Here is a 21699-nt window from a genome sequence, read left to right on the forward strand (position 1 = left end):
ATAGAACCAACCCAGGGGAGCTCTGGTCCCTTGCAGCCCAGTGCTGCTGCTGCCCTTGGGATGCGATGGGCGAGCCAGGGCGGGGGAGCAGCACCATGGCCGGAAGGAAGGGGTCTCTGCCCCAGCACTGGGGAGGCAGGAGCCCTGGAGATGATGCAGGCAGGGGACAGGGTGGAGGCCCGCCTGTTTGATGGAGCAGAAAGAGGCTGACTGCCAAGGGATGGGCCTTGCCCATGGAGGAAGAGTCTAGCTGCCCATTTTCTCTACCCACCGGGGGAAGGGCAGCGGGGTCGGCTGCCTGGGAGCCTGCACCCACCAGCCAGTGGAGCAGGGGACCCTGGTGACTGGGTCAGGAAGCAAGGCAGGTAGGACACAGTCTGGCCATTGCCACAAGACCAGCTTTAATATCAGTCATGAGAGCGAGGAAAAAGCACAACGCAGACCAATGCAAAATAACCCAGCGCTCCCTCCTGCCGCCCCCGCCCCAGGCTGCATGAGCCGCGGGACAGACCGAGTAGCACGACACAGTAGCCAGGGCGCGTCCCTCGGGGCAGGAAGTCAGACTGCGCGTCCCGTTCCCCGTTAGCCAACGGTCGCTCCCCCAGGGCTGGCCCCCTCAGCCTGGCTTAGCCTCTGGGGACCAGGCCTAGCAAACAGGACAAGGAGGAAAGGAGAGTCCCAGAGTTGCATGTTTGTTTCTTTATTCTAATGCAGTCTAGATAATGGTGAGTTCAGGGACGGATGAGCCTGCAAAATCCCTTTGTGGTAGTGAAAATCAGAGCCTGTACAGAGGAACAGAGCTTATAAAGACAGCGAGGATATAGCGCCATAAAAAGTATCGGCATGCAAGTGCTTTATACAGTCGGCAGTACGTGACAGGGTGGTCTGCTGGGTTGTGTTGGTCTGTACAGTTCAAAAACGAGTGTGTCTTCAGATCCCGAAGACGACCCCCCCCACAGGAAAGGACGACGCAAGTCAAGTCCAAGGTGCCTCTCGCTTGGTTTTGGCAGAGATGTATAATATAGACACAGTTCTCTATATAGAGTATTGGTAATGCATAGCGATTTTCTTCCTTGTCCCCTGGGGCAAACCTGAGCTTGGTCCCTGCTTTCCTGTGCAGTCTCCTTCCGGTAGGTCTTGGCACTATGGAGCTGTCGGAGAGGTGTCAGCAGGCGATTTCCTCCAGCGTTCCCAGGGTTGTCTGCAGGGGCACGTTCACAGTGTGGCTGATGGTTTCGGAATGATTGGGCATGGGGTCACACGTGCTCTGGGGAGGAGAGAAGACGGTTACCACTAGGGAGCGCTGCTGAGCCCTCGCGCTGCCCCATGCTGCTACTGATGGGCTGGGAGAGCCGCACCCCACAGGGCGAGAGCCCTGCTGCAAGGATACGTGTCTCCCTCTCACCTGCAGCTGAGCAATGGCTCTTCCTATTGGACACCTCTGTGTTCCAGGCCCTCCTTGCCCTCTGGGCTCCACCCGCCCCCATCGGCATGGTAGGTGGGCATACCCTGGCCGGCCTGGAGGGCAGCAGCGAGACGCTGGCCTGGCTAAGCAGGGGCTGCAGGTAGCAATACTCTCTGGTCTTTGGACACCTCTCGCTTGGGCTCCCAGCTGCAAGGCGCTGCCAGGAGCGCTGGCTCTTCGTGAATGCAGGGCTGTGGCGGGGCTGCCAGCTGTGCTGCTGACAGGTGGCTCAGAACAGCCTTGTGCAGCTCTCTGAGCCTGACTCACGTCAGCGCAGCTTAGGGGAAGCCTCGGCTCCCACAGCTGGGATGGGCACAGCTCAGGGCATGCAGGCTGCCCCACGAGCGCATCGGAGCATGCAGGCTAGAGCTCAGGGTGTGTCTGCACCGCTCTGAAAAACAGGCTTGCAGACTCAGTGGCTCCAGACCCGTGCGGTGGAGACAGCCCTTGTGTACAGTGCGGTGGAGACAGCCCTTGTGCACAGTGCGGTGGAGACAGCCCATGTGCACAGTGCGGTGGAGACAGCCCTTGTGCACAGTGCGGTGGAGACAGCCCTTGTGTACAGTGCGTTGGAGACAGCCCATGTGTACAGTGCGGTGGAGACAGCCCTTGTGAGCAGTGCAGTGGAGACAGCCCTTGTGCGCAGTGCAGTGGAGACAGCCCTTGTGTACAGTGCAGTGGAGACAGCCCTTGTGCGCAGTGCAGTGGAGACAGCCCTTATGTACAGTGCGGTGGAGACAGCCCTTGTGTACAGTGCGGTGGAGACAGCCCTTGTGTACAGTGCAGTGGAGACAGCCCTTGTGTGCAGTGCGGTGGAGACAGCCCTTGTGCACAGTGCAGTGGAGACAGCCCTTGTGTGCAGTGCGGTGGAGACAGCCCTTGTGCGCAGTGCAGTGGAGACAGCCCTTATGTACAGTGCGGTGGAGACAGCCCTTGTGTACAGTGCGGTGGAGACAGCCCATGTGTACAGTACGTTGGAGACAGCCCATGTGTACAGTGCGGTGGAGACAGCCCTTGTGCGCAATGCAGTGGAGACAGCCCTTATGTACAGTGCGGTGGAGACAGCCCTTGTGTACAGTGCGTTGGAGACAGCCCTTGTGCGCAGTGCAGTGGAGACAGCCCTTGTGCGCAGTGCAGTGGAGACAGCCCTTGTGTACAGTGCGTTGGAGACAGCCCTTGTGTACAGTGCGGTGGAGACAGCCCTTGTGCACAGTGCGGTGGAGACAGCCCATGTGTACAGTGCGGTGGAGACAGCCCTTGTATACAGTGCGGTGGAGACAGCCCATGTGCGCAGTGCAGTGAAGACAGCCCTTGTGCACAGTGCGGTGGAGACAGCCCTTGTGTACAGTGCGGTGGAGACAGCCCTTGTGTACAGTGCGGTGGAGACAGCCCATATGCGCAGTGCAGTGGAGACAGCCCTTGTGCACAGTGCGGTGGAGACAGCCCTTGTGCGCAGTGCAGTGGAGACAGCCCTTGTGCACAGTGCAGTGGAGACAGCCCATGTGCGCAGTGCGGTGGAGACAGCCCTTGTGCGCAGTGCGATGGAGACCGCCCTTGTGCACAGTGCGGTGGAGACAGCCCTTGTGTACAGTGCGGTGGAGACAGCCCATGTGCGCAGTGCGGTGGAGACAGCCCTTGTGTACAGTGCGTTGGAGACAGCCCTTGTGCGCAGTGCGATGGAGACAGCCCTTGTGCACAGTGCGGTGGAGACAGCCCTTGTGCACAGTGCAGTGGAGCACTAAATTTCCAGCAAGACAATGTTTTGGGGAAAACCAAACTTCCAGTGACTTTGTAATAAAAAATGACAATAACGTGTTGAGGAAAATGCCAGTTAACAGTATTGAAAAACTAATGAAAGAAATAGAAAAAATGGGTCAATTTCAAACCTTGTGACACAGAAATAAGTTTGACATTTTGAGAAAAAAATCTTGTTTTCAAAGGGCCCTGTTGGTAAAGCACTTTTGAGACTCTGCCCTTGATCTGAATGGAGGCTTTAGAAAAGAATGTGCAGTTTTTCTTTACTCTCATCTACCTTACCCAAACACAGTCTGTCTACCTTGTCCGCCGTTTCTACACATTCACTCTTGAAAACTCTGGATATTTTACCATGAGTCTTGCAAAATTTGGTGTTTTTCCTAAAATCCCTGGCTTGGGATCTCAACTTTCATTCTTTTTTTTTTAAGTGAGAAGTGGGAAAATGGGAACCCTTTCAAAAGGCAGAAAGCAATTAAAAAGACACCCCCCCCCTAAAAACCCCATGATTTTTAAAGCCATTGGGTACAGGAAAAGCTGTGTTACCTGGCACTTTACCAACCAGCAAGCTCCATTAACTGACAGTTCTGATATCTCCTGACACAAATCCACTGCCCAGGGGGAGATGCAATTGCATGTTCTGCACTCTACTTCTGCACAAACAAGGCAGAAGAGAAGCAAGCTGATATCTAGAATTCATTCCAAAAAGCAGCTTCCATCCTATGTTATAGGATCATTATAGATACAGCCCAATCTCCTACACCCTCTACTTCTACAGTGAAAAGTCTCAGGGGTGGCCATGTTAGTCTGCATCTGCAAAAACAACAAGGAGTCCTGTGGCATCTTAGAGACCAAGGCCACATCTATACTTATTGCATTGGAAATCGATCTTCTGGCATTTGATTTAGCAAGCCTAGTAAGGACCTGCTAAATCAAACACTGAAGGCATCCCTGGTTGGTTCTGGCACTCCTCGATTCACCAGGAGCAAGGGAAGTCAATGAGAGCGTTTTCTCCCATTGACCGCCTACTGTGGAGATGGTGCCAAACTTGGTTTAATGTACATTGACTCCAGCTGCTATTTACATAGCTGGAGTTGCAAACCTTAAGCCAACCGTCTAGGTCTAGTATAGACCTGGCCTAAGAGATTTACTAGGGCATAAACTTTCATAGGTGAAACCCACTTCATCAGATGAATTGGAATGGAGGCTACAGAGACAGGGGTATATAGAAGGACAACAAAAGGAAGAGGGTTCGTGTACAAATGAGGCTCGTCAAAGCAGGGTGGAAGTGGCTCATTCTCAGCAGTTGATGTGGAAATGCGGATACCAAGAGAGGGGAAATTGCCTTTGTAACGCATTAACCAGTTAAGATCCTTGTCCATAACCCCATTCCCCCAACCTGCTGGATAACAGTGCTGCCTCCCTCACTACAGGATTTCCCTTAATAACAAGTCCAGTAAGGGGCTGCCGCCCAGGTATCATGGAAACCCTCAGTGACATTTCTGTGAGGATCCTTACCACGTTTTCATCATGGCTCCCCTCCTCCTCCTCCTTGCCCAGCAGGTCTAGCAATCTCTCCTTGATCAGCTGAAAGAGAGGCAGACTGGGTTACCTTAGGCAGGAACAGCCATCAAAGCTCCCCTCCCCGAACAGGCAGCCCCTCTGTAGCTCACTCTCCAAGGCTCCTCTGAGATCATCCCTGCTCCCTACGGGGCTTGGTAGGAGCTTAGCACCCCCATGGGAATGTGGAGGGGCCTGTCTCCCTCCAGTGCAGCTCCTGGGGCCCCAGGCTGGCAGCAGAATTGGGAGCTGCAGTGGAGCTGTTTCTAGGGCTGGGAGCGGCACTGGAACATTCATCCAACAATCCCAATCTGGCTTGTGGACCACAGGGCTGAGTGCCCAAAGGCACAGGGGGAGAAATGACCAGGCTCTCTGGCCATAGGAGGGGATAAGCTGGCTCTGCAGCACCATTCGCAACTGGACAGGCTCCTTCAGCAGCACTGGGGCTCTGTGGCTTGGGAGGGGCCAGGCCATCACATTTTCCTGCCTCGGACCCCTCCCCCCGAGAAACCAGCAGAGATAATGCAGAGTAAAAGGCTGTCTGCTCAGAGAACCCAGTATTTGGAGGGCTCCTCCCCTTGGCAGAAGGGAAGTGTGGGGAACAGGCAGCAGCGGATATAGGGCAGGGCGGCTGCCCCGGGCCCCGCGCTTCCAGGGGCCCCGCACATGTACTGTTGCGCCATGGCGCATGCGCCGTGTCAAAGGGGGTGAAACTGTGTTGTCCTGAGCCCTGCAAAACCCTCATCCACCCCTGGGAACAGGTGACCCTTTTCTCACGGCAGACAGCTGTTTGGTTGAAACAGAAATGTCCGTGAAAATGTCCTATGCATATAAGTATTGATTATTCTATGTGTGATCAATAAATGTAGCATGTTGCCTTATCCCTCTGAAAAAGATCCCGAGTACTTCTTTTAAGTACAACACCAGCTTCTGGGAGTCAGAGGTTTAGGGATGCCCAGAGCACAGGGCTGAATCCCAGACCACCTTGGACCTGTCCTCCATGAACTTCTCTAATCTTTTTGGAACCCAGCTATAGTTTGGGCCTTGACAACATCCCCTGGCAAGGAGTTCCAGAGGTTGCATTGTGTGAAGAATGCACTTACATTTGTTTTAAACCTGCTGCCTATTCATTTAGTTGGTGACCCCTGGTTCTTGTGTTGCAAAGGATCCTAACCCCAGAATATGGGGACTTCTCTTTACAGGGAAGCGGATAATAGCTCTTCCAGAGCATCTACCTGCACGCTCTCATTTTTATCCTGGGATAGAGTGTTCAGACCTGGGAGATATTTCAGGATAGCAAAGTTATACCAGAATAGCTATTCCCGAATGGTTATTGTGGAAGAGCTCTGCAGGACAATTTCCCTGGTGTAAACAAGGCCTTTGTCAATGAAGGTCACTCGTCTCTAACAGGAGTTTTCCAGATGACCTCTGCATATAACTCTCCTGGGATGTGAGGGGGGACTGTGCAGAGGTCTTACAGAATAAAGTGAAGCTGCAGCTGTGCCATTTCCATTCATTACACCGAGAAATCAATGTTTGCCAAAGGAAAACAAACTTGGCAGAAGAAAAATATTCTTCAGCTTCAATGAATGGAAAAAACCCACAAAATTTTATTTGAGAGAATTCTTATTATCTTCCTATCAAAGTATCCAGAAGAGAGACTGGCTTGTTGGGTTTTAATCAAATTCTGTGTGCACAAAGATTGAGATATGAAGTAGGAAGCAGAGTCTGTTTGAACGCCAAAGCCCATATGAGTTTTATGCTTATATTTTTCATTATATTTTATTGCGAGATAATGCCACCAAATATTGATGACTGCTCAGGAGGGTCTCTGTAAGGAGAACGGCCTGCCAAACGCATCACCACGTCTTTAATAGCACGTAAGGCTTGTCAACACCTGGAGCGCAGCAGCTGTAGCACTTCTGGGTAGACACTTTATGCCGAGGGGAGGGCGTCACAAGGTTCCTGGCGTGTGTAAGCCAATCCCCAACAGGCAGGAGCTAGGCTGATGGAAGAATTCTTTCATCAAGTAATGCTGTCTACACCGGCGCTTAGGTCAGCTTTACTACATTGCAGAGATGTGGATTTTTCATACCCCCCAGCAATGTACTTGGGCCCACCAAACTTTTTAGACCAGGCCTTAAAGTGGGCTTGCTTAAAAGTGCCTAAGTGAGTCGGGGGCCAAGGACTGATTGGAAATTAATAACCCATATACAGCAAAGCCAGGAAAGGTCACACATAGCGGAAGCAGCAGAGCTGGAATTCAGAACATTTAGGTCCTATTCCCAACTCTGCCACTGCAGTCCTGGGTGACCTTGAGCAATTCACCTCTCTTTGTGCCTTAGTTTCCCCATGTATCAAATAACACTGTAAAGTGCTTTGAGAGAGTTGTTGTTAACGGTGCTAAATCCTGCTGGAAAGGGATAACAAGTGGAGTTCCTCAACGGTCTGTTTTGGGACCTGTACTGTTCAATATCTTCATCAATGATGTAGATATTGGGATAGAAAGTACGCTTATTAAGTTTGCAGATGATACCAAAGTGGGTGGGGTTGCAACTTCTTTGGAGGATAGGGACATAATTCAAAATGACCTTAGCAAGTTAGAGAAATGGTCAAAGGTAAATAGGATGAAGTTTAATAAAGAGAAATGCAAAGTGCTCCACTTAGGAAGGAACAATTAGTTCCATACATACAAGATGGGAAGCGACTGTCTAGGAAGGAGCATGGCGGAAAGGGATCTAGGGGTCATAGTGGACCACGAGTTGAATATGAGTCAACAGTGTGATGCTGTTGCAAAAAAACCAAATATGATTCTAGGTTGTATCAACAGGTGTGTTGTAAGCAAAACTCGTGAAGTCATTCTGCCGCTCTACTCTGCACTAGTTAGGCCTCAGCTGGAGTACTGTGTCCAGTTCTGGGCGCCACATTTCAAGAAAGATGTGGAGAAATTGGAAAGGGTACAGAGAAGAGCAACAAGAATGATTAAAGGTTTAGAGAACATGACCTATGAAGCCAGGCTTCATGAACTGGGCTTGTTTAGTTTGGAAAAAAGAAGATTAAGGGGGGACATGATAGCGGTTTTCAAATATCTAAAAGGGTGTCACAAGGAGGAAGGAGAAAATTTGTTCCTCTTGGTTTCTGAGGACAGGACAAGGAGTAATGGGCTTAAAGTACAGCAAGGGAGGTTTAGATTGGACATTAGGAAAAAATTCCTAACTGTCAGGGTGGTCAAATATTGGAATAAATTGCCAAGGGAGGTGGTGCAATCTCCCTCTCTGGAGATATTTAAGAACAGGTTAGATAGACATCTGTCAGGGATGGTGTAGACGGAGCTTGGTCCTGCCTTGAGGGCGGGGGGCTGGACTCGATGACCTCTCGAGGTCCCTTCCAGTCCTATGATTCTATGATTCTATGAGATCTTCTGCTCAAAAGCACGATCTAAGTACTTGGTCTTATTATATAGGAGCTTTTGAAAATGCCACTTAACCATCCAACTGCGTCTGACTAAAACATCCAGGATGTTTTAAAAAGGCCTATGTTCAGAAGGAACCATTTCACTAAAATATTTGCACATGCTCAAAACTATTTTACTAAAATGGTCAAAATTCTTTCACTAAAGCATTTTCTACATGTTGCTAAAATATCGGAACAGCTTTTTGTTTAATAAATGAATCAACATATGTCGCAGCATTTAACTGGCATAACTTTGCACATGCCCATGAAAGCTGGGCATTGTTTGCAATCAGAAACCTGGATTTCCATTTTTTTAATGGCGGTTTTAGCAGCAGCGTGCATTGAAACGGATTTGTGATGTGATACAGTCCTCTGGGTTGTTTCAAGTTAAGGTGCTCCTCAGTCCAAGGATGGGCAGCAGGTCCAACTCATGTAGGGAAAGGAGGATGCATGTAACAGGGACAGGAGCACACGGTGACATGGCCAAAGGGTGAGCTGGTTACACGGTCAGGTCAGAGCAGGGCCAGGAGCGGCAAGGCTGAGTGGCCTATGAGTAGGGCTATGTAGGGGGACACCAGGACACCTGGGCAGGTCACACATGCCTCAGAGGGTAAAGTTATAATTCAAAATGATCTGGACAAACTGGAGAAATGGTCTGAGGTGCATAGGATGAGAATCAACTGGACAAATGCAAAAATCATTCTGGGATGTAGTAGCAGGAGTATCAAAAGCAAGACAGAAGAATTAATTCTTCTGCTTTACTCTGTGCTGATTAGGCCTCAACTGGAGTTCTGTTCTCAGTCCTGGGCTCCCCATTTCAGGAAAGATGTGGAGAAATTGGAGAAGGTCCAGAGAAGAGCAACAACAATGATTAAAGGCCTAGAAAACATGACCTGTGAGGGAAGATTGAAAAAAAAATTGGGGTTGTTTACTCTGGAAAAGAGAAGAGTGAGAGGGCACATAATAACAAGGAGGGAGAAACATTTTCTCCCTTTGCCTCTGTTGATAGGGCAAGAAGCAATGGGCTTAAATTGCAGCAAGGGAGGTTTAGGTTAAACATTAGGAAAAACTTCCTGTCAGGATGGTTAAGCCCTGGAATAAGTTGCCTGGGGAGGTTGTAGAATCTCCATCACTGGAGATATGTAAGAACAGGTTGGACAGACACTTCGCAGGGATGTTCCAGCTGGTGCTTGGGCCTGCCATGAGGGCAGGGGATGGGACTAGCTGGCCTCGCAAGGCCCCTCCCAGTCCTGTGACTCTTTGACTCTTTCCCTTCTCCGCCATAGATCTCGTGTGTGACCTCACATAAGTCATTAAGCCTCTCTGGGCCTGTCTCCAGTCTCCAGTAGAGGGTAAAGCACAGCTCAGAAAGCACCAGGCGCCTTTAAAACCCACCGAGACTCGCTCTGCCTTTGGGTGCAGACCTGGTACTCCTGGTGGGCTCAGATCTGTGCATTTTGACCAGCTCCTGAGACCTCGTGCCCTTTGCTTGCGGGGCTGTGCGGGGCTGTGCTGAGTGTAGCAATTCCATGGCAGCCTGGCTCTCAGATTGCAAGGTGAGCACTTCGACACCCGCCCCACATGCCCTGAGGCCCAACGGCCCTTTGCAGGGTGCTCAATGGATGCAAGGCCCAACTGTCTAGCACAGCCTGGGCTGGCTTCCTGCACCACAGTCCCGGCGCTGAATGGATGTTCAGTCTCCATGGCCCATCTGGCTTCTGAGCTTGCTGCTAAGAGGGCGAAGTGCCAGCTGTGCAGGGTGGCAGGGTCCTATGCTCATCACCCTGGTGATGGAGCCGCTGGCATGTCAGCACCTTCCCTGGACACCTCTCAGGCCCTGGTGGGGGGCCCAGCTGAGACCCAGCACCCCAACCTCTCGCTGAACCGATGCGCCCGGTGTTCTGTATTTTACACACTTGGGCGCTAGATGGAGGATGTTACATGTGGGTCCATCAGGGCGCCGGGGGATGAAATATCAAACCTCAGCCTCCCACCCCAGGGTGTGGAAATGTCTCCACTTCGCTCATTTCCAGCACAAAATGCTCTTCCCGTGAAAAAAGCGACGGGCTGTCTTGTTCTGCCTGGCTGACTCAGCCGAGAGCAGCGATATTAAAAGGGGGGGCACACTGCAGCAGGGCCATGAAACATATTCCCCTGACGGCAGAGCGCTGCTCCGCGCTGACCCAGCCCCGGGTTTTGGATGCTGTGGATGCATCCGGCATAGTTCATGGCTCGGCAGATTCTGCTTTTGTTTATTTCTTTTCATGAAAGAAACCCGCCAAGATTCCTCCCTGGGGTCGCTGTGGCCCCCTCCACCTCTTGCTTTATTTGTTCTGAGTGCTGGGCGGACAGCCCTGGAGACCAGCATGCTCGTGAGAGCTGGAGAACAGTGACCCTTCCCGCACTCCCGTCCCCGTCCCGGGGCATCTGCCGGGCCGTGGGGTGCAGAGCAGGGCTGGGGCTGCCATGGGAAGGAGGCTCTGCACCACGGGCGAGGCTCCCTCTGTCTGACTGAGCCACCGCTGACTTGCCCACCGCTGTGAACAGAACCCGGAGTCCTGACTGCCAGGCCTGGGTGACCGTCACAGACCCCCCCTTGGCTGTGGTACAAGATGGCTGCCTGCCTGGGGGGCCGTGACGTGCGCACTGCCTCAGAGAGCACCCCACGGGGACCCACTGCTCCAGGACCTGCTGCTTGGAGAAATCACATTCCCTCTCGGTGACTCCGCTTCCCAGCAGCCAAATGGGGAGAGTGACGTTGGACTGGGGCTCTGGTGCTGTCGATCCGGCGCAACCTTCACCAGGACGCAGGGCGAGGGAGGGACGAGAGGCAAGCGGGGATCTTGGGTAGGGACTAGGGCCACGTCGCTCTCTCCCAAGGCCTCCTCGGCAGCTGCCGGACAGTGACAGGATATTGCCGGTGCTGCTCCCAGCGGAGCGTGGCCTCTTGCCCTTCCCGAGCCGCCCGGCAGGTGCTGGGAAAGCTGTTTCACTAGCTCCCCTCCAGCGCACACCAGGGACGGGAGAGGTGCTGTGCAGGGAGCAAGCCCTGGGGGACGAGGCTGGAGGTCCAAGAGAGGTAGGACCCTGGGGAGGGCCCGGGGCCGGCTCAGCCCATGATGGGGCAGGGTGCGTGGGAGGAACTATTCCTGGCACGTTCACAGCTTCAGACTCATTTGGCTGCGCTGGGCCTGCACCCCCAGAGCTGGAGCTGAACAGCCAGCTGAGCCCAGACCAACCCCGCCGGCCCAGCTGCTGGGGCCCCAGGAAGCAGGGAGGGGGCAGGTACCAAAGGGCTGTGATGCTGCACTTTCCTCTTGGGGCTGACAGTCAGCACTGACGCGGTGTCAAGCACACAAGGGACCTCGCCCCCCTGCTTCATGGGGGGAGCTGAAGTGGGGCCAGGAAGGGAATTCCACCGGGGCTCGGTGATTCACCCTTCGCACTAGCTGTGGAGTGAGCCCCTTCCGTGGAAGCCGCGGGTAGGAACCACTGCGGGGACAGGACGCTGGCTCTCATCTGGTCTGTGTTCCTAGGCCCCAGGGAGCTCCCCCCACTGCAGGGCTGTGGCAGAACCACGGGGGTGCTGAGAGGGCTGCCCCGGGGATGACTCCAGCCCGGCCCAGCCATGCCTGGCTCAGAGCTGCAGAATGGCCCACCCGCCCGGCTCGGCACAGGACGGCTGCTCTGGCTGCTTCAGAACGGACGGGGGCTGGAGGGGGCGAAGGCGAGCAGGGAAGGGAGGGGCTGGCGGGGCTCCGGTGGGAGCAGTTAGCTCCTCGAACAGGAGAGAGTCTCACAAGCTGGGCAGCAATGCAGTAGGGTCACCCTGCCGCTCAGCTAGGCCTCCGGCTGCCGACGCACCCCGTCACACAGCACTACGCTCCTTAGCAGTGCAATGTGGGATCCGCAAGGGGAGATCTTACCTCGTAAATATAATCAAAGAGCTCTAGTATTGTAAGGATACTAGCACCAATGAACAATCCCATCTGACCGCCAATGTCACCTGGGGAAAGAAAACAGCCCAGTTTACCGTGTGCTCAGGCAAGGCAGAGGGGAACACATCCGCTGGGTCTTTCTCTGGGCTTTTCTGGGCCCCGGGAAGAGCCTCTGTCTCCTGGCTGGGCAGGAACGCACAGGGGACACGCAGCCAGAATCTCCACGTCGCTCTCCACCAAGGCCTCCTCGGCAGCCAGGCTGTGTCTAGACTGGCAAGTTTTTGCGGAAAAACTTGCCAGCTGTCTACACTGGCCGCTTGAATTTCCAGAAAAGCACTGACGATCTCATGTAAGATCGTGCGTTTTCCGGAAATGCTATGCTGCTCCCGTTTGGGCAAAAGTCTTTTTCTGAAAGACTTTTGCCCAAAAGGGCCAGTGTAGACAGCACAGGACTGTTTTCCGCAAAAAAGCCCCAATCGCGAAAATGGCGATCGGGGCTTTTTTGCGGAAAACCGCGTCTAGATTGGCCATGGACGCTTTTCCGCAAAAAGTGTTTTGTGGAAAAGCATCCTGCCAATCTAGACGCACTTTTCCGAAAATGCTTTTAACGGAAAACTTTTCCGTTAAAAGCATTTCCGGAAAATCATGCCAGTCGAGACACAGCCCCAGGGTATAGCATGAGCTGCTCCCAGCTGAGCGTGACCTGTGTCCCACGGGGGAGGCACATGGATTCCAAGCACTGGCCGGCTACGGGCCAGGCCTGCGGGGAGGGAAGGGAAGTTGGAACGAATTCCCTATTGGGAAGTGGCTTCCAGTGACTTGTCTACGGGCCGGGCATGGCTCGTGTCACAGTGCAGCTGGGATGGTTGGGAAAGGGACGTGGGTTTTAAATACAGCCACAGGCTCCACGGCTCACCTCCAAGAGCGCAGTGGGCTGACTCAGGGCGAGGGCACGATGTCACATGAGCTCTGAGCTCTCACCCAGGGCCGGCTTTAGGCCGATTCCCCCAAACTGGGCCCCGCGCCTAAGAGGTCCTGTGCCCTAAAGTCGGAAGTGTGCTGGCACGCCGGGTGCGCTACGGGAGAGGGCGTCGGGTGCGCTGCGGGAGGAGGAGCACGTCAGTTTCCTTGCGCCGTGGGAGGGGGGAGTCAGCCCCGGGGTTTGGTGTGAAGGCGGGACTCTGCTCTGTAGCTGGGGATTTAAAGGGGTTAAGACTCATTTTTTGTACTGGGTTTTTTTTTTTTTGGTTAACAAAAAATCCTGGCTGCCGGAGTCCCGTCAAAACTGTTCGAATTGGGCCCCGCACTTCCTAAAGTCGGCCCTGCTCTCACCATTGGGCCAGGAGGCCCCTAGGCAGCCGTTCCTTCTGTGGCAACGGGCCAACATTTGCCAGGACGCCTTCCATGCAGAAGGGTTTGGTCAGGCTCAGTCCCCCAGCATGTGCAGGTGGGTGCGAAGTCAGAGGAGCCAAAGGTCAGAAATTCCCCCATTAATTTCTGTGAAAAAGATTTGCACCGATTTCACCCAGCCCTTTGTCCCAGCTACGGAAAGATGGTCTAGCGGGTAGGGGAGTAGCCTGGGACTGGGGAACCCTGTGTTCATTCCCTAGCTCTGCCACAGGCTGCTGGTGGAACCTGGGGCAAGTCACTTTGCCGCGCCATGGCTCACTTCCCAGCCGCATGGGGTGGCTCGCCAGGCTGAGGGGTGCAGCTAAGGAGTGGGAGATGCTCCAGTATCACAGTGAGGAGACCTGGAGAAGGGCCTTAGCCAATCAGATCAGCGCTTGTATCTCTGCCTAGTGCTAAAGACAATAAAAACCAGAGGAATCGGCAGGGGGGTAGGGGCCATCAGCAATTAGCTAACTCATGGACGCAGCCAGCAAAGGCAGGTGCGAGCAGCATGTGGAGTTTTGTCCCAGGTGAACTCTTCTTGCTTTGTTTTCCAGCCGAGCTGCGGGGAAGGGCCGCGAGGCGAGGGAGCCCGGAGCTAGCACTTTGCAGCTGGGCCAATGGGGGGGAGAACAATGTCTAATTAATAACATTATGCAAATGAGCGTTATGCAGCTTTTTACAGCAAATGGCTGCACATCTCATGCTGGCTGCCGAGGCAGGGCGTTCTGTCGCCTGGCGGTGTCCTGGCTCCCCTCTTGCTGCAGGCACATCAAAGCCAGCCCCGCCAGCCAGGGCCCTAGTGCGGTAGGTGCGGCTGGGGACGCCTGCTCCCCCGCTGCTGCAGTCACAGGCAGACACCAATCTGCTAGCAACAGGCAGCAGGAAGGCTGGGCCAGGGTGCATCCCTGTAGCCGTAATAACACTGGGCCTTCCCTAGCTCCTCCATCTCGGGCAAGACCCATCCGCTGAGTGTGAGCTGCAGAGGCTACCTGGTCTCCCCCTTCCCCTTGCTGTATTGGCTGGGACGCACCCCAAGCGAAGGGTAATCTGCATGAGCCCATTCGGCTGCAGGTGCAAAGCATCCGGAACACGTGGCCTTAGAGAAACAGCAGCAGCCCCATTGCTGGTGCAGGGCCACTGAGGGCGCTGAACTCGCTGCCTCCCTGCCCCCGCTGCTTCCTTCCATCCTCTTGCCCTCCGGCTCGGGGGCTGGGCCTGCCCACCCTAGTGTCCTGGATCCTACTGGCCACGCCCCGGCCTGACCCCACCTCCATGCAGGACACATTCTCCCCGTCCAACTCGCTCCTGGCCAGGTTCCTCTCAGCTCGCAGCTGCTCTGAGGAGAGGGCCGGAGCAAAGCCACCTGCCCCCTGGCCTAAGCTTGTGTCACTGGGGGAAGAATCAGAGATTTCCATCCCATGAGGCCTCCTCATGCCCCCGTCGCTCCTCGTGTGGGTCCGGCCCTTGGGGGATTTGCTGGGAGCCCGCAGGCCTGCCGGTTCTCTTCAGAGTATCCCTGGGGCCCCACAGGCACTGACTTGGCCCAGGCCAGAAGGAGCCCGTGCAGGCTTTGCGTTCATTTCAGGGGGCACTTCCATGCCCCTCCGCCATATGGTTCCCACTCTCATACGTCTGGGGCCTGCATGGCCGTTCCAATGTTCCCTGCCAGCTGGGCGCGTGGGCAGCCACTCAGGAGAGTTCCAGGTGCTGCCCAGCTGACTAGCAGAGTGCCCACGGCTGTTTTATTTCTGCTGGTGGTTCACATTTACACGTGCCTCTGTGCACATCAATATTTATTCTGCACGTGGGTGGAAAAACCCCACACATGGATGGAAAAGATTAGCAGGAACATCGATTGCCACCACCCTGCCGTTTCACCGCGCATCCCAGGATAGCTGGGCTCTTTGAAAAGGGCCCCTGTGAGTTCCGGATGTAGGGCTCCGAACTTGCCCCTATTGAATGAATTTTTATGTCCACCAAGGCACGTGTGAATGTGCACCACCAGGAGAAGCACAAAGCAGGCTGTGGGCGCTCGGCTCATCAGCTGAGAGGCACTGGAATGTCTCCTGAGCGGCCGCACAAGCGCCCAGCTTACAGGGAACACTGGAACGGCCATGCACGAGCCTATCTGGTCCATTGGCTCCCGGCCTGCGATTCTACTTCTCATCCACTCCTTTCCTGGAGATGTCCGGAGAAAGGTGCAGTACCTGGGATTCTTCCAGAAGCACGCTCCCTGTGCGCATCCCACTTGCGGTGCGCAGTGCTCCATGCACCTGAGACTCAGACTTCCGCCGACAGCGTCCGCACTGATGCCCTCCTGTCGGGCTGGATCTCCAAAGCAGTGCAGACCGTCCGCCTCTCCCGCTACTTCCAGGAAGGATCAGCAGCAGAGGGAAGCAGGGGGAGTACCTCTGGGGACCATACACCATAAAGAACTCTGGTTACTGGAAAAGGTAAGTCACTTCACTCTCTTCTTCCAGTGATGGTCCCCAGGAGGATTTGAGGCCGAGGTCACTCACAAGCGTGGTCACTGAGGATGGGGCTGAGGACCTTGGCTGAATGACAGACTGGAGGTCAGCGCCGTGGAAGGATGTGTCCGCTGCACAAGCTTGCAAAGAGCCCTACCTTGCCTCTGCAAATCGTGAGAAGGGCATCTGGGAGCGAGGCTACCGGGGTCGAGTGGACCCTCACACCTCAGGGTGAGGGGTCATTGTGAACTCATAAGCAACCAGGATGCAGCCTGGAGAGAGAGCTCCATTTGAGAGCTAGCTTCCCCTCCGCGCCTTTGGCCAAGGAGACAAGCGGGTTAGGTGATTTCCTGAGGGATGCTGGGCTCTGTACGTCTAAAGAGAGATGCCAGCTCCAGCCAGGAAACCTTTTCCATTTTGCTGGGCAGCATATTTCTCTCAGAGTCTTTTCTGCAGTACAGCTAAGGGTGGCTTGTCCCTCCTCCGAGCACGAGCCTTCTAGGTTTGCCATCCGTCTGGAGGGCACGTTGTTAGGTGGAAGGCTGCACGGCTGGGTGGAGACTCTTAGGGTACGTCTACACTAGCGCGTTAATTCTAGCTAGGTAGGCAAATGAGGGCAACCGGAGTTGCAAGTGAAGCCTGGGATTTAAATAGCCCGGGCTTCATTTGCATGTTCCCGGGCGCCGCCATTTTTAAATGCCCCTTAGTCCGAACTAACTGCCCGCAGCTAGAACGGCAGTTAAACGTTAATTCAAACTAACTCCTTAGTTCGAATTAACTGTTACTCCTCATTCCACGAGGAACGGCGGCGCCCGGGAACATGCAAAGGAAGCCTGGGATATTTAAATCCCGGGCTTCATTTGCAACTCCAGTTGCCCTCATTTGCCTACCTAGTTCGAACTAACAAGCTAGTGTAGACGTACCCTTAGAGACTAACACTGATTTTGGGCACAAGCTTTTGTGGGCTCAGAATGGGTCTTTGCCCACAAAGGCTTATGCCCAGATCAATCTGTGACTCCTCATCGTTTCTGTGGGTACAGAGTAACACCCCTCCCCTCCCGAAGGCTGGGTGGCAGGTCTTGCCTTTGTCTCATGCCCAGCTAGACCCCCCAATGCTCCACCCTGCTTGATGGTGCCCAGGATCAAGCGAGTGACAGTGGGAAATGGGTCTGACCATGGGCTCGAAATGTGTCCCCTCTGGAATCGTGGCCTTGAGCCTAGCAGGACACTGGGCGTTTCCTACTCTTGAGCCCCAGCGCGGTCCCGGAGTGGGACTCAGCACTGCTGGAAGATGCTCGTAGTCCTTGCAGGAAAGCCTGCTGGGGCCTCTGCCAGGGTACGTCTACACTACAGCGCTAATTTGAACTAATTTAGTTTGAATTAGTTAATTCGAACTAAGCTCATTCGAACTAACGCATTCAGACTAAAAAACTAGTTCGAATGAGCGTTTTGCTAATTTGAACTAGCGCGTCCACATTACGTGGACCCTGAACCGGGGTTAAGGATGGCCGGAAGCAGTGCTGGCAGGGCATCAGATTAGGACTTAGAGCGTGGAGCTGCTGTCTCAGGCTAGCCAAGGGCTGTGCTTAAAGGGACCCGACCCCCACCCCGGACAGACAGTTCTCAGGGGTGCCCTGCTTGCAAAGCAGTCCTGGCTTGGAGTGCCCGGAGTACCCACACTGGGCACATCACAGCACTCAGCCATCAGCCCGGCTGCACTTGCCGCAGGCTGCCATCTGGGGAGAGGGGGCAATTGGGGGGCTGCAGGAGAGCTTCCACCCCCAGAAGCCCGCAGAGCCAGCCCAGTCCTCCCCATCGGGGGCTTGTGCCCCATTCCTCCCTCACCTCCTTCCACTTACCCTTCCCTAGCCCCCCTTCCTGATGTACAAAATAAAGAAAACGTGTGGTCAAAAATAGAATCTCTCTTTATTGAACAAAACTGGGGGAGACTGGGAAAAGGAGGTGGGAGAGGGGAAGAGAGAGGGTGAGAGAGGGGAGGGCAACTAAAATGATCAGAGGTTTGGAACAGGTCCCATATGAAGAGAGGCTAAAGAGACTGGGACTTTTCAGTTTAGAAAAGAGGAGACGGAGCGGGGACAGGATAGAGGTCTCTAAAAGCATGAGTAGTGTGGAGAGGGTGCATAAAGAAAAGTTCTTCATTAGTTCCCATAATAGAAGGACTAGAGGACACCAAAGGAAAGGAATGGGTAGCAGGCTTCAAACTAGTAACAGAAAGTTCTTCTTCACAAAGCAAAGAGTCAACCTGTGGAACTCCTTGCTGCAGGAGGCTGTGAAGGCTACAACTAGAACAGAGTTTAAAGGGAAGTGAGATCAAGTCATGGAGGTTGGGTCCATGGAGTGGTATTAGCCAGGGGGTAGGAGTGGTGTCCCTGCCCAAAGTTTGTGGAAGGCTGGAGAGGGATGGCACGAGACAAATGGCTTGGTCACTGTCTTCGGTCCATCCCTTCCAGGGTTCCTAGGGTTGGCCGCTGTCAGCAGACAGGCTACTGGGCTAGATGGACCTTTGGTCTGACCCAGGACGGCCATTGTAAGCTCAGAGCTCAGGGTCGGGGGTCTCAGTGGACCCCCTTGATTTTCATGCACACCTGCTCCTGGGTGGCCAGGCTGGCAGCTCTCCTGCCCTAGCCGGCCACTTTCCTGTGCCTAGTGTGGAGGTCGTGGACGAGGTCCACGATGTCCGCACTAGACCAGGCAGGTGCCCGCCTCTTGCGGTCCAGGGCAAGCTCCCGGGAGCCGCCAGCCTGGTCCTGGGAAGGGGGGAGGCTGGGGGGCATTGGGTGGCTGGCTCGAGCCGTGCCAGGTACAGGGTCTGCTAGCTGGGTGCTGGCAGGCTTGCACCTGGCACGGGCACCGTAGCCAGCCCGTGCCCCTTTAAGGGGTCCAAAGCCGGGAGGGGGGCAATAGAGTTTCCCTGGTGTTGGCCAGAGTGGCCACCAGGGAAACCTGGGGAGGGCTAGCCTCCCACTAGTTCGAATTAAGGGGCTACACAGCCCTTAGTTCGAACTAGTAAGTTCGAACTAGGCTTAATCCTCGTAGAATGAGGTTTACCTAGTTCGAACTAAGCGCTCCGCTAGTTCGAATTAAGTTCGAACTAGCGGTTTGCTAGTGTAACGTCCATTAGTTCGAATTAACTTTGTAGTGTAGACATACCCTCAGAGTGTTCTGCACCTCGGCAGGGCCCTGAGCGCTTCCATGCGGAGGTGGGCGGCCCTCGCCCCTCTTCTCACCTTGCCAGTTCCTGGGTCCCCAGCGTGGCAGGGAGCCGTGCGTCAGGAACCGTTTTCCTGCCCGGCAGAGCCCGTGGTGCCTTCCCTCCCCCGGCTGCCAGGCGCTAGCAGACGGCGGCAGACGAGCCCACGCACAGCGCTGGCAGCACCCACACACATTACTCATTCCTGTTTGCTCAGAAGGGTCCAGCCCCAGAGGAGCCCGGCACAAGCTGCCTGTGCCAGACCTGCCCTGCTCCCCCGGAATGGAGCCCCGGGATGCAAGAGGCCGACCTGGCTCTGCCCACACACTGGCCCCTCTTCAGAGCGTCTCCCCCAGGGCTGTCTGGGATTCAGCCCCATGGAGGCTGGGGGGCCCACCAGCTCTCCATGGGCTAGGGAGACTTGGGCCCAACACTGCCCACCCTCTCTCTCCCCAGTGCTGCAGCCGGGGTAGGGAAGGCTGAGGCCACACGCCGCCTGATCTCCCCCTGCTCTCAGGCTGGAGGAGAAGGCTGGGGCCATACACCACCCTGTGGAGAAGGGGGGCCTGCCCTACAGCGGATGGGTGCTTGGCCCCCACAGGGTCCTGGGTGGCAGGGGCAGGACCTCAGCCAGAAGGGGCAGAGCTAGGAAAGCTCTAGGCCCATCACTCAGGTTTAAAGGGGCCGGGGGCTAGCTGTGTGTGTGTGTGTGTGTGGGGGGGGGGGTATATATGTGTATGTATCTGTGTGTGTATACACGTGTGGGAGAGGTGTGGGGGGGTGTGTGTTGCCCATCCATAAGACCAGCCCTCTCCTCCTCATACCATGCCACCCTCATGGCTGTGCTGCTGGCAGTGGTGCTACCTTCAACGTTGGGTGCCCGTCCAACAGCCGGTTGCTGGCCGTCGACCTCGGAAAGCGGAGCAGCGGGGGGGCGATGACCCCCCTGCAGGTGCCACATTTCGCAGGGGTCAGAGGTCCAGGCCCAGGCTGTGTTCTCCGTGGCTGTGAGTTTGGCAGGTCCCTAGTAATGTTCATAGAAATTGGCGCAGGCAGCGTTTGAAGTTCTAGCTCCTGGAGTTCGCATGCTCCAGCCGAACCTTTGAACACGGAGCCGAGCACCTAACATGCTGCCAGTGCCAGTGGGAGGGACCCATCTGCTGGGAACAGAGACTTCCAGGGCTTGCAGGCAAAGGCGACTCATTGGGCGAGATGCTGCATGTGCCCCAGATGGTGCAGGCTGCTCCGGAGACGGAGCTCCAACCCGTCGACTGAGCTGGCTTTGCTCTTGGAACAGAGCTTTCCTGGGGGCAAGGGAGACCTCTCGGCAGAGCTGCCTGCTCCTGCTGTCGAGCCGTCACCTTTTCCAGCTCCCGTTTCAGTCTGACGCGCTGACTTGTCACCTCCTCCTAGAGACTGCCCGTGAGATGCTCTGTCTGCCTCCCCAGACACAAGGGATCTGGAATCCTAATTGCAGGCTGGATCGTTGGATGGACAGGGGGCTGCACACGCTCAGAGAGGCACTTTTCAGATACAGGAGACATACGGAGAGCCACTCATCTCTGGCTGGCCTTGCATCATCTGCCTTTGCCGGGGGCGTGGGTTCCCCAGGATTTTGGACTGAAGCAGGTTCCACTGCCAGCCTCGCTCTGCTTTGGCCCTGCCCTGGGGCGTGCAGTGCTAAGTGTGGGCAGCAGACAGACAGCCCGGGCAGGGTACAAGCTCCACTGCAGCCTCAGGAGTGCGAGACTTGGGAGGAGGAGGGATGGGGGTGCAGAGGAGCCATGAGAACTCCTGGCCTGACGTGATGGCGGGTGGGACGTGGGGGAACTGGAATCCCTTAGAAAAAGTGGACGGGAGATTCCAGTTGATAAAAGGAGCCTTGGATGAGTGTGAGGGAGAGGAGCAAGGCCTCAGCCTTCACCAACAATGCAACGAGCCCCAGCCGCGCCTGACACTCAGCTCACCATCAATGTTCTCCATCCATGGGCGGAATTTTTCCACCCGCAGGCGGAATAATTTGATGTGCACTAAGGCACGCGTGAATGTGCACCACCAGTAGAAATGCAAATCCGAGCTGTGTGGCTCTGCTAAGCTGGGCAGCATTTTACTCTTCCTTTAGTGGCTGCACAAGCATGCAGCCTCCGGGGAATGCTGGAGCCCGCTAGCGCTTGCTAAGTAAGCAGCAGGGAGCTGCTTTAATGCCTGGATGGGAGCCATTCAAGGAAAGGCCAGTTCTTTGGGGGCTGCTGTCAGCTGGAGGTGACGTGACACTGAGCCCTGCTGGGCACATGCTCTTTAAAAACCCAACCGGCCACTTTGTAAGGGGGGAGCTATTGGTCTCGCTCAGACCTGGCAAGTGCCCAGAGCTCTTGTAAACGACCATGGGGCTTGTGCTCAGCTCTTGTCCTACCGGGGCTGGTGCAGCACGTACAGGCAGCACAGATGGGTCAGCCCTGC

At 55.1% G+C, this 21699-nt stretch overlaps 1 protein-coding gene across 2 annotated transcripts in view; it reads right to left on the reverse strand.

Moving 5' to 3' along the window:
• Positions 1-309: 309 nt before the first annotated feature.
• The window catches only part of LOC102453851 (acid-sensing ion channel 2), a 383449-nt gene continuing 362059 nt past the window's right edge, over positions 310-21699 (reverse strand). Inside the window, exons 8-10 of one of the 2 annotated variants that reach the window (XM_075911312.1) lie at positions 12157-12236; positions 4736-4804; positions 310-1267 (exon numbers count right to left, since the gene is read on the reverse strand). In XM_075911312.1, coding sequence (XP_075767427.1) covers positions 1166-1267; positions 4736-4804; positions 12157-12236 — 251 coding nt within the window. In that variant the 3' untranslated portion in view covers positions 310-1165. The remainder of the gene's footprint in view (positions 1268-4735; positions 4805-12156; positions 12237-21699) is intronic. The other variant, XM_075911313.1, reaches the window with a different exon arrangement.

The sequence above is a fragment of the Pelodiscus sinensis genome, chromosome 29, assembly GCF_049634645.1.
Source record: "Pelodiscus sinensis isolate JC-2024 chromosome 29, ASM4963464v1, whole genome shotgun sequence".
Classification (NCBI taxonomy): domain Eukaryota; kingdom Metazoa; phylum Chordata; order Testudines; family Trionychidae; genus Pelodiscus; species Pelodiscus sinensis.